We start from the raw sequence: 12,674 nt of genomic DNA, 5'->3' as shown, positions 1-12,674 counted from the left end.
ATATTTAGTAAATCATTGGAAGTCCAGCAGCCAATTTAATTGAGGGCAGATTGAACCACTAATTAAACTGCACTTTTGGTGGATTGCATACATGAAGTGTTAGAATGTTTATGCTGTACTTCAGATATTCACCTCTCATTTAGAGAAAAGGGGAAATAATGCACAGGAATGTTCCTCATGTCAAATGTCTAGAAATTATTTTTTCCTTTTAGCTATGAAATATTTAAAACCCTCCAAGATAAAGAGGGAGGGAGAGCAAAGGAAGGTTCCCCTGGAAGCCCAGCCCTCCCCAAGGGCACTGCTGGCACCAGCATTTCCAGAGCTCCCAGCTCGACCCACACAGGCCAGTCAGCTTTCAGAAAATCAACTTGAAACCAGGCCTGGTGTCTGGCTTGTGGCTCCCAAATGGCAAATTACTTTGTGTCTTTCTCCATTTGAGAGCTGTGGGCAAATACTTAGACTTTAAGCCTTTATCTCCACCAAATTCCATTTATTGTGCCCAGTCCCACCTCCTAGCCGTGGCCCTCAGGTTCCCTTTTCAGTCCCAGGAGAAGCAAATGGGGTGCTGGGCTCACAAAGAGCTGCAAACTCCTAATATTTATTGGATACCACAGGAAATACTGCTCCTGCCTGCTTCCTCACCATTCTGAAATGCCCTTTGGATCAGCGTGGTGGAGCCACTTTCCTGTTTCCCACCTGCCCCAAGGCTTCTCTCCTGAGCCCCTTTCGCTCCCTGCTTGCCCAGCTCTGAGGTCCTCACAGACACTGCCCTCCCTGCCCAGAGCTGATGTCTCTGTCCTCCCTCTGCCCCCAAAAAATCTCCTCCTCCCTCTCCCCTAGATCAGCATTCCCCACTTTTCCATCCCCCTCTTCTTTCAAGGTAGAAAAGCTGAGGCTTTAGTGCCGCTCATCACCTCAGCAGAGCGTTCCACACCTGGGAAATCCCAGTCCTGGAAAGCCCAGCTCCCTCAGAGGAGAGGGAAAAATGAGAATAATGGTTCTGCTGCCTGGAGCCAGCCCCCTGTGCTCCCTGTGAACCTGCCCTCACCAGGATATCAGGATCCTTCAGCTCCTCCCTCCTGGGAAAAGCTGATGTGAAAATTCCTTGTGGGCTCCACATATATTCAGTTACCTGAGCAATTTACAGAACCAGCAAGAAACTACAACAATTGGAATTGCATGTTGCACCCCAAAAAAAGTTCTGAGGCCTGCAGATCTATAATTGACTAACATCACTTAAAAAAAAAAACCAAAAAAGAAATCAAAATAATATGCCAGTGTCTGCAAATTGCTTTCACCAGATGAGCAGGTAATATTTTGCCTAGAAAAACAGATATTTTAAAGCAGGAATGTTAAAGAACCTAGAAATCAGATAAAATACTAGATTACTTTTTTAATGTTATCAAAACCATGCTTCTCACGAATGCCATTTGCAATGGAATTCTACATTTTATTCCTAATTACTCTTTTTTTCTTTTGTCTGTGCTGTGTTCTTGTGGCTTGATGGCTCCAGATCAAGGTAGACAACCACTACGATTTTCAGGACATAGCCAGCGTGGTAGCACTCACTCAGACCTACGCCACCACTGAGCCCTTCATAGACTCCAAATATGACATCAGGATCCAAAAAATAGGCAGTAACTACAAGGCATACATGTGAGCCAAATCCTTATGTTCTTTCCTGCTTTTGTTTCGAAATTGATAAGCACCAGTGAGATTAAAGAGTGTTGGATGAGTCTCTGAGATGCCTCCCTCACCACACCCTCTGGAAAGAGGATTTTTAACTTTCTGGATTTATCAAAATTCTTTGTATCGGTTGATTGTGGCTGGGAGGAGGAGAGTGAGACACCAGGTGAGCCTGCCAGAGGGGTTTTTCTGCTAACTTGTGTTCATTATTTCCATTTTAAGAAAGGAGCAGTTGGGAGAGGGTTTGGTTTCACGGAGGACTTGTTAATTCAGATTTCTTCGTACTTTTTCATCCATTTAAGGACAAATTTTCTTCACATTTCTCTTCTCCCCTCTGAGGATACATTGGATGGCACTCATTCACACAAACAAACTGAACTGTCACTCTTTAATGGAACAAAGTCCTCTCCTTTCAACATAACACATCAAAGAAACAATCCAGTCTTGCAGTGACCTTCACGGAGACACAGGAAAACCTCTTCCCATTTCCAAGCCCAGGTGTTTGTTTAAAGGCCACGGCTAAAGGAGAGGCTCAAAGCACATTCCAGCTTCACACACAACATTAAACTAGAGCGGCACACTGTGATGCAGCAGTTGAGCTCTGGAACCTGTGTTTATGCAGATTTTGACTCTTTCCTTTATCAGGCAGTGTAATCTGACAAAAACTTGCTTCATTTCTCATTTTGTGACAAGTTAGATCGCCTCATGCCTTCGCTCCCTCACACTTAGAGCCCTTAGGCAGGGAAAATGTAACACAACAGGGATAAAACCACACATTTACATATCCACACCCGCATCCAAACACGGGGATATTTCTCAAGGAGCTCCTGAACATTGGAGAGGTCAGTGAATCCTTGTGAATCATTTGTAAGGCACACTCAGGTTCCTCACCAGTAAAGAGCTGCAAGCAAACCATAAATATTGAGAGAAGCTGGAGTTGGGTTAAAGCAAATCCATAAAATGTTTTATAATTTAAAGGACAGGGTTGATGTTAAGAATCAAATAATTTAGAACAGGCATGAGGAAATAGACACTTTGGTCAAGGGTGGGAGAAGGGGAAAAATTTAACTCTTTAGGATGATGGAAGGCCACACACTCTTGACTTGTCACAGGATCTGCTGCTCTGGCACTGAAGGGGCACCTGAGAAAGAACATCCAAGGTCTGGCCTTCCCAAACCAGCTCAGAATTCCCTCCACTGCTCCCTCACACCTGAGGGGCCTCAGGCAAGCACAGATCTGCTGGAAGCACTGTTCCCATGGGTCAGATCCACCCTGCAGCGTGGGCACTCAGCCCTTCTGCTTCATTTGGAACCCAGAATTCTCTAAACATTGTGAAAACAGCGCATTGGAAATCTGAGTTGTACCGTGACCAAGTCAGGACACTAGAAAAGCTTGTGAGGATGCCGAGTTTTCTGCAATATTCTGTTATTCGGGGTGTTGCAGGGATACAGGACTGGGATTTCAGCTCCCTGTGGAATTCAGGTGTGTGGGGCCTTCCCCAGCTCTCCCTACAGGCTCGGGAATCTTAAGTGGAGGATGCAGCTTTTATCCCCCAGCTTCTCCAGGAGAGTTAATTCCAGTTCTGCTTCTTTGTCTCACTCTGGTGCTCCAGACCTGACTTTCCCTGTCCTCTCTGAGGACACCCATCCTACTTCTGGCAGCCCCATCCCAATGTCCCCTCTCCCCATTTGTCTGGGCCGTGCCTTGCTCCAGTCCTGCTGTTTTCCCAGACTGCTTCAACCTTCACATCCCTTAGTCCTTCCCCCTCATGCCAGAGCTCTTCCCAATCCCCAGGATGTTCCTCAGCCCTTGGATTCTCCTCAGTGCCACTCCCCAGCCTTGCTCTGCCCCTGCTCCCAGTCCCAGCCTTCTTCTCCCCACAGACTTTTCATGCCACTCTGCAGGGCTGGATGGGGCTTTTCTCTCTTTTTCTCTCTTTTCTCTCTTGTCAGTGCTTTGACAGGCAGATTCCTCGTGTTGTGCTGCCCATCTTTCCCCTTCTCTAATGAACAGAGCCGATTTTTTCCACTTTTACAGCTCCCAAGGGCACAGTTTTAGGGGTAAGGCCCAGCTCTCAATGGCTCCAGTACATGGCCAGGTCCCAGATTCAATATTGGGCTCATCCCCTGGGATAGAAATTGGACCACAACGTTTTGTAGAAGAGAGACACACTTTTTTTCTCCCCCTTTGACTAGAAATCTAAATGCTGTTCAGCATCAGGAATAATTTCGGAAGAGCCAGCCACGGTAAATTTATCATTCTGAAACATAAATGTTTCTTCTTTGCAGAAGAAGCAGTTGGCCTAAGGGACAGCAAAAATAAGTTAAAATGACAGCCTGTTCCTCCTACCTTTTATTTATTTTTATGTTTCTACTCAGAAACTCTGGGTTCATCCAAATGCTAAAAGCCTAGCGATCATTTTTTTCCTCTAGATTCTTTCATACACTTAAATCACACACCAAAATGAAATACTGATTCGTTATTACAAAGCAGCGTGGAAAGGAGAAGATTTACCAAATGTCTGAAGAATCCTTCATGTGCACATACATATACATGATGTCAGTAGGATATTGTTCTACAGCTGGTTCTCATTTTGCTCTGTGACACAGGAACAGAGCACTTAGAGAGTCACCACAGAAAATACCAGCTGAACATTTGTTTTTGTAGTTTAAAGAGAGTTATTAAGAGCCTCAGTTTTATAATTCTGTGGGAAATTGTGGTTTAAGTGGATCCATGAGTCACCAAACATTGGTGCTTATTGTCTGTCAGTAGAGATTATGGCCAAAAAAGCAGGATTGGATCCCTGTAAATACCACAGCCCCTCCGGAGGCTGTGTGACACACACTTAACTGCCCTGGGCACCCGGGCACCGTTCAGCTGACTTCAAGGAAATCCAGTTTAAAAGGGTCACACACAATGTAGAAAAACAGAAATACAAAAGCCCTGTATCTAAATCTCCCCTCCAAAAGCAGGATTGAGAGTCCAGGGCTTAAAGTTCTTTGATCAAAAGGTCAATAAACCAAAAGTAAAGCACATCAAGCAAAGGAACAGTGCTGGAGGATCAAACCACAGAGCAGGCTGCCTACCCAAGAATAGTAGGCAGACATTTCTACATATTTTTCTGATGACAAGTCCCTGTCCCAGCAATTTGGATTGGATACTGCAAATGCTACTAAATAAAGCAGGAAGGTGTTGGAAAAGGGGAAGTTCGGGTTACTATGAATTGTTTAGCAATTCTAAAACAGTTCTTCCTTCTTGCAAAGACCAAATCGAGTGCAAACATGTTAAGCCTAAGTGTAAAGCACTTAAAGGTGTAGGAGTTGTTTTATTTACTGTTCAGTGTTTGGTTAAAGAGGAGGAAATAGTGATGTAAAAGACTCTTGGCGGTTATCAGAAGTGAAGAAGGGTGGGAAACATACATATTTCATGTATACAATTACAGAAATCATCTCTAGAGCTTAGGGTGTCTGGTTGGGTCGCTTTGGATCAGTTCACCATGATCTCTTGTTCTGGAGTTCATCTGTGTTAAACCCACAATCTCCTGAGATTCCAGCAGTTAATTGTGTGTCCACAGCATTCCCCAGCTCTCCTCTGATCCCTGCAGCATCCTCACAGCCAGCCAAGCATCCATTTGGAGACTTCTACAGGAGCTTTTCCCAGGGTGGAGGGAAAACAGGGCTTAAATCAAACCATCTTGGCCTCTCTAGTCAGTGGTGCTGGGATTCCATCACTGCAGCTGAGCATCTTGAACTAAATACTTCCTAAAAGCCTTCAGGATAACTTTTCCCCCTGATTTGGTCACATCTTCTTTCCTGAAAGACACCTGAAAAAGACCATTCTGATGAATTAGCATGAGAAGTCTGCAAGAGGATTGAACAGGGATTTGTGGGATTTTCTCTCTGATGCAGAATATCTGTGTAAAGCAGTAATGAACCTAAAAATGTTCATTTTTTAAGCAGGCACATGTATAAACACCACCTTAGAAAACTGAGCAGAAATCACAACATAACATGATTGCTGGGCAAGGTTTCCTGACACACAGCACTCAACAAGCACCTTCCCTTCCTTTCCCTTCCTTTCCCTTCCCTTCCCTTCCTTTCCCTTCCCTTCCCTTCCCTTCCCTTCCCTTCCCTTCCCTTCCCTTCCCTTCCCTTCCCTTCCCTTCCCTTCCCTTCCCTTCCCTTCCCTTCCCTTCCCTTCCCTTCCCTTCCCTTCCCTTCCCTTCCCTTCCCTTCCCTTCCCTTCCCTTCCCTTCCCTTCCCTTCCCTTCCCTTCCCTTCCCTTCCCTTCCCTTCCCTTCCCTTCCCTTCCCTTCCCTTCCCTTCCCTTCCCTTCCCTTCCCTTCCCTTCCCTTCCCTTCCCTTCCCTTCCCTTCCCTTCCCTTCCCTCCCACAGTAACAAAGGACATGGCATCACAGAATAATTTTATGCTTTAAAGCCCTGCAAACTTTATGAGGGTCCCAAAGAAAAGTCAACATTCCCCCACAATTGCTACTGACCCTCGTAATTAACTTAATGGAAAAATGGAGAGAAAGCTCTGGCTGCTGCCTGATATACTTTTAATACATTGCAGATGTTCCCTTGATTTTACTAACTGGAAACACTTCATAACTTGTAGCCATAGCCTATTCCCAGTACAGCATTTAGCTTTCACAAAGCAGTAATCTTCTCAGTCCTGGTAGCAGTCCTAAGGTCTGAGGAGGAAAAAAACTTTGCATAGATTTTTTTCTCTCTCAGAGGTTAAATAGAAGGTGAACTGACACAGAGAGTTTAGGTTGTATCAATAAATAGCAAAGAGTGAACACTGGAGGAGAAACCAAACTCCAGCTCCAAAACACATCTGAAATCACTTCAGAGGTGTTAGAAACATAAATATGTTGCTTTTCAAGTGTTGGGACACAGTGGGGTGGGTCTGAAAGGAGAAGCTGAAGCTTCTTGACATTTACCTTTGCAGTACCAGCGTGTTACAGATAATTCAGTGCCTTTGTAGCTGGCACCAGCTCATTTCTAACACTGCCCCTCATCAAAACAGGCTGGGTTTAAAAAAAATCTTAAATAAACACACTGGGAACAGAAGTTTCACAGCCACTCTTTGTACCTCAGTACAAAGTATTCCTGACAATGCTCTCAGAGCCCCTCACGGTTCAGATGTTCTGTTACAAGCTGCCAGCTAGGGAAAAGGTGTCAATACTGCACTCATGTGAAAAGCAGAGTCATTTGATAATGAGAACTTGAAACCACTGGCTGTCTTTGTAATGTTTTCCCCCTTTCAGGAGAACTTCCATATCCGGGAACTGGAAGACAAACACGGGCTCTGCCATGCTGGAACAAATTGCTATGTCAGATAAGTAAGTGGAGTCTCGTGTAAAAGGTAATTAAAAAATATCAAGGGTGGTTTATTTGGGGTGAATTTTAAAAGAATCCCATTGTTGGTACGCAATTCACAGTAAGTGCATGCACTGTGTTCATTTTGGGGGAAAAAGGAGTCTCTCAGTTAGGTGAAAGAGCAGAGGCAGGAATTCCATGTGGCTTCAGAGTTACCCAAACTCAACAGCCTTGGGCTCCTACATCCACTTCCTACATCTTCCAATCCTACATCTGCTTCCAGAAAATGACTGCAATTCCCTTTAGAAAATTGAATTTCACAGATTCAACCTCATTTCTCCTGGCTCATTTGCCCTCTCTTACCCACCACTCTCACACCATGCACGCTCTTTTAAACTTTCCTCCTTCTGCATCCTACCGTCCTTTGACATGACCAAGCAATCCAACCTTCACTCTGCCTATTTAAATCCCATTTCTCTTTTCTGCTTTCAATACCAAATTCCTTACTTTTCATTTTATAAATTTCCACTGAGCTGCACTGTGAGGCTTTTTCCCCTGTTGCTGGGATACACAGAAGCTTTATTTCCCCTGTGCCATCATTCCAGCTCTGTACTTTGGTTTACTGTGCTTTCCCTTTTCTTTCCCATTCTTATCCTGGATAATTCGTGCAGTCCAGTTGAAAACATTCATGCAGCACCACTTTGAAGCTCAGAACTCTTTTTCTCAATCCTCCTCATTTGCTCCACAACACATAAACCTCTTTTCCCTGCGAAACAGAATCTCAGAGGCTTTTGGATGGCTATGAATTTTCTGTTGTTCAGCTTCTCTAAAGGCTGCCACCAGTGGAAGCTGAAATAAAGTCCTTACAGTGAAAGTGTAATTTAAAAGGTGTTTTAAAGTTCAACAGTAGTCCTGGTTTGAGGGTTTGTTGGTTTGGGGCTTTTTTTTAAAGCCTGAAACCTACAACTTGGTGCCTCTTACGAGCTGAGGGAGACACAGGAACTGAACCATTGCCTGCCCTGGAAAGGTGAAAACAAGAAAGACGGGAATTCCAGCTCCCTGCTGTCCAACCCCTGTCTAGACTGTGTCCTCACTGATCTCCCCTCTGGGGATGGGCTGGAGCCACACTGTTTTCTCCTTCTCATTCCCTCCCACCTCCCTCTAGAAGTGAGGTTATGTCTTCCCTGGGAGGGAGAGGCAGGAGCGAGCTCTGGCTGTGTAATTACAGCCCATGGGCTGTGTGGAAACACAACAGCTCCAGTTGTGCCCGAGGAGTGGGAAATGCTCCCCTCACCCTGCTGGAAATGCTCCCTCAGCTTCGCTCCTGCCCCGTTTTCCCAGTGAAATTAGAGCAGAATAGGGATTTTCCCATTGACAAAACAAAATTCCTTTATGCTGATGAGGCCAAAAGCACGGGAAAGGTGGATGTGTCACACACAGCTTTTGTGGGATTGCCACGGAGCAGGGCACCAAGGGGGAAAGGCACTTTCCTGAGGAGCTGCAGCAGCTTCACAAGGCAGCAAAACCCATCAGAACCGCTGCAGTTTGGATTTAACACACGCCACAAACGGGGAGGAGGCGCCTTGAAAGCGCTGCCCTGATGGGCGTTGTTGGCCGAGTCCAAACCTCAGCGCAGAAACTGGGAGAAGAAAGAGGAGTGAGGGGCAGGAAGGGGCAGTGAGAGGAAGAGGAGTGCAGCTCTTCACTCACCCCCTGCTCCAGAGCTGTGCCAGCTGTGCCCACCTCACCTGGCACACCTGGGACTGGGAGCATCCTTTATCCTTTATTGCTCCCACTGCCTCTGGGAAAAGAGGAACCGTGACCTTTTGTCAAACCTGCTGTGCAAGCCCTGGGTTTCAAACACTCCAGGCTGCTCAATCCAAAACCTCTCTTTCCAAATGTATTTTTCCAGCTCTGTGTTTGTTGGCAGAAGATGGGCTATTAAATATACTTCCATAAATCTGATTGATGTTGCAGTGTTTTAGAGAAAATTTCCTCATTTTTGTTTCCCTTTCAAGTCTAGATATTTAGTTCAAAATGAGTTTTGTTGTCCTCGTGACTTTCTAAAATACACAATGTTTTCAGGAAAAAAAAAAAAAGTTATTTATAAGCAAGTGCATGCAAGAAGTCCAGTAAGTCAGTGCATCTACAGATGTTGAAATTGTCAGGCATCCAAAAACCCCTCTTATATTGGACAAAAACCATATTTCTCACAGGAAAAAAAAAAAATATTTTCATTGTTAAGATATTACCATCAGGATCTTTTCAAATCAATTTCTTTGTATTCTACTTAAAAGAAAGACTTTTCCACTGGAACAGATTTGATATAAGAAAATATAAAGAATGTGACTTAATAAGTTTACTTGGAAAGGATGCTGTTACTGAGGATATTTATATATGAATCAGAGTCTTAGCCCAGCAAGGAATTTTCTTTTGATCCCACAATGAAATCAAATGCTTTGTTTATTACAGCAGGGTTTTGTTCAGTGGAAAATACTATGAGGTGGCAAATCCATCATCAGGGCTCCAGGGCTGGAGGAGGAGAAGGGCTGAAAGAGGAAATAACTCTGCTATAGACTCAAGTGTGAGCCAAGGGAAGAGGGAAATTCATGATGAATGAATGCTTTAAAAATGGGGGGTTTTTTAGCAAATCGTGTCCTGCAGTTGGTGACATCACCCTGCGTCATTCCAGGATCATTTCCTCCCTGCCCAGCCCTGCTGGGACTCACTGAAACATTCCCAGTGCTTTTGGTGTCCTGGGGTTCAGTCCTTGCCTTTGGGCACTCAGAGCTCTGTGCTTGTGTTACAGGAATCACAGGAATTGTCTCACCCCTAAATAAACCCCTCCTCACTCCCTGTTGGTCAGATAATCTCTCTGTTCATAAAGAAAAAAGCAAAATAAATCATATTTCTGCTTGTAGAATGGGTAAAGAGTCCATCCTCAGCCTCTTACCATGACATTACAAAACAAACTGAAGAAGTTTTATGCTGGACTCTGTATGAAATAGCCTTTTTAGGAGTTGTAGAATTCCTTGGAATTATTTAAATTCCACTTGGGTTTTTCTGTAGTTATCCCTACATGAAGAACATAATCTTTGTCTGCATGCTCCACAGCCCACATAATGTCATATTTTTGGTCCTTCTGCATCACCTGAAGGGTTTTCCTGGCTGGATTTCTCCTTCTGCTCAATGCTGTAGGAATAAAACCATCCTGGCTCCTCTGGAACACATTTGCAGCCATGATTTAGGATGGAGCCTCTCAGTCATTTTCCTGCTAAAACCATCCAAAGTAGTGAAAATTCTGAATTTAGGCAGAATATAATATTAAATACATGATTAGGTAAGCCTCTAGAAAATCAAGAGCCTGATGAGATACTCACAGAGCAAATTATTTTTGTGAAACAGGTACAAGCTTTGGGTTGACACCTGTTCTGAAATATTTGGTGGTTTGGACATCTGTGCTGTTAAAGCTGTACATGGGAAGGATGGAAAAGATTATATTTTTGAGGTAAGAAATCCTGCTCTTTTTTTTTATTTTTCCAATATCTGCCTTTCTATATTACAAGCAACCAAGGAAAGAACCTTTCTGATAGTTGGGCATTGGCTTATTTGTGTTTCAGGCAAGGCTGTGTATTTTTGAGCACTGTTTAAATCATGATACAAAGCCACAGGTCCAAATTAGTGGCAAAACTTGCTGGAAAATGTAACCCTATGGATGGGAATGTCTTTTGGTGTTGGAGGAAATGTACACAAACTGCAAAACAAAGCCAAATGTGGATGGCACATTTTGCCAAGCCTGATGATTTCTTTCCTGAGCAGGCTTATGAGCTTTTCCTGGAAGGTTTATAGATAGCACCATCCCAAGGGAACCCCAACAAAATTATACCTTGCCGTGGAAAGGGAGATTAAGGATGAAGTGGGAACAACTTGACTTTTTTTCTAGCCTAAATATTGCCCTGAAGATCTGAATCCTTATGAATCACAAGTTTCTGCTGTAGGTAATTTTGAAAAGGTGAAGTTTCTCATTTCCTTGGAGTTTGTTGTTTTTTTTTTAATGGAGAAATATCACTTTGTGTAGACATAAAACAAGTTATCATCACTTTCCTATCACATAATTTCTTCAGCATCTTCCACGTTCCTAGAATTTTATTCGGGAGATGGGAAAGGATCTCCAGAATCTCCCCACTCCAAAAGAAGTTGATAAAGCAAAAGGGGAAAGGTTTTTAAAAATTAAATAAACACTGAAAGTTCTCTAATGGACAGAGACTGCCTCACTTCCTGCTTCTCAACAAATCTGATTTTCCACACCACAAACAGTCATCATTTCTAAACCCCAGAATTCTAGGAACTGCAGGATCCATCAGGAGCTGGGTTGACAGAGCATTTTAATCAGAATAGATGTTGCAATTAAATAAAATTTTAAAAAAGAGTGGATGGAAGCATGATAATTCCTGCTGTTGTCTGGAATCAGCTGAATTGTCTGGGAGATGGGAATGCTCATCAGCAAGGATGTTTAGAAATGTGGGTCTGTTTCCAAAGTTCACATCCACCAGAACATTTGGAAAAATTATGATATCAACAGTTATTACTCTGCAATTTCAACAGATTTCTGGGCTACAATGAGGAGTGGAAAACTGTCTGCACCAAGATAGGGAGAAATTTCTCCTTTTGTGTCCTTTCAGCAGGGGAAAAGAAATGTTATTAAGTCTGGCACGTGCATGCTGCACTCGAGGGAGCTGAGTCAGTCCAGAAACCCTGGGCTGAAGCTCCAGCCTCGTGTTGGCCTCGTGTTTCCATGGGGAAAACACAGTTTCCATAGGGAAAAAACATGGTTTGGGTACCACAGAGAGCTGAATCCTGCAGAGATCACCTGACAAGGAGCAGAGAGGTTTCCTGATGGGTGAAAGAACATCTGCAGATCTGTTCTGGCTGATTTTCACTCAGAACACTCAGCCAGTGGAACCTCCAAGAAGAGAACACTGATGTGTCACCCTCCCTTGGAGGGCACAGGAATTAGGGGAGAATTCTACCAAAGTGTTCTTCAGATATCCAGACTGGCTTTTCTGAAGGGGGCAAAATACAGAAGTGATACTATTATTATTATTATTATTATTATTATTATTATTATTATTATTATTATTATTATTACTATTGCTATTGCTATTGGTACTGCTATTACTATTACTATTACTATTACTACTATTACTATTACTATTACTATTACTATTACTATTACTATTACTATTACACAAAGCCACCTGTGGTTTTCTGTGAAGGTTTGGGCTCTTTGCAGATTTTTAGGTGGGGGATGTAAGAGGTAACTTTGCCTTTTAACAGAACAGGTTTCCTAAATGTGGTTCCCTGGAACAAACTCCCTCCTCCCAAGGAGCACAGTGTGGTTCCTCCTGCCTGCCACTGCCCTGCTCCAAGGAACTGGCTCCAAGCTCCTCCTAGGGAGCAGTGAACTAATTAGAGGAGGGCTCAGCAAAGCAGAGGGGCTGTCAGGTTGATCAGGATGAGGGCCGAGTTGTGATTCTGTGTAACAGCTACATCTTTTCATTTGGTGTCTGTTCTTTCCCCCCCCAAATGGGAATTCTCAGCTGCCAAGCATCAGACAAGCTGTAGAAAGAGGATTTTTATTAACAAACCACTGCAACATGCAG

At 43.7% G+C, this 12,674-nt stretch overlaps 1 protein-coding gene across 1 annotated transcript in view; it reads left to right on the top strand.

The window, feature by feature from the left end:
* Positions 1 to 12,674, top strand: part of SYN2 (synapsin II) — a 156,625-nt gene that overhangs the window by 117,228 nt on the left and 26,723 nt on the right. Inside the window, exons 7-9 of the mRNA XM_086845249.1 lie at positions 1,514 to 1,656; positions 6,960 to 7,034; positions 10,417 to 10,519. Coding sequence (XP_086701375.1) covers positions 1,514 to 1,656; positions 6,960 to 7,034; positions 10,417 to 10,519 — 321 coding nt within the window. The remainder of the gene's footprint in view (positions 1 to 1,513; positions 1,657 to 6,959; positions 7,035 to 10,416; positions 10,520 to 12,674) is intronic.

The sequence above is a fragment of the Cyanistes caeruleus genome, chromosome 11 (genome assembly GCF_971803275.1).
Source record: "Cyanistes caeruleus chromosome 11, bCyaCae1.hap1.1, whole genome shotgun sequence".
NCBI classification, from domain to species: domain Eukaryota; kingdom Metazoa; phylum Chordata; class Aves; order Passeriformes; family Paridae; genus Cyanistes; species Cyanistes caeruleus.
Note: the sequence above shows the minus strand (reverse complement) of the source record. Positions and strands in the feature narration are given on the sequence as shown.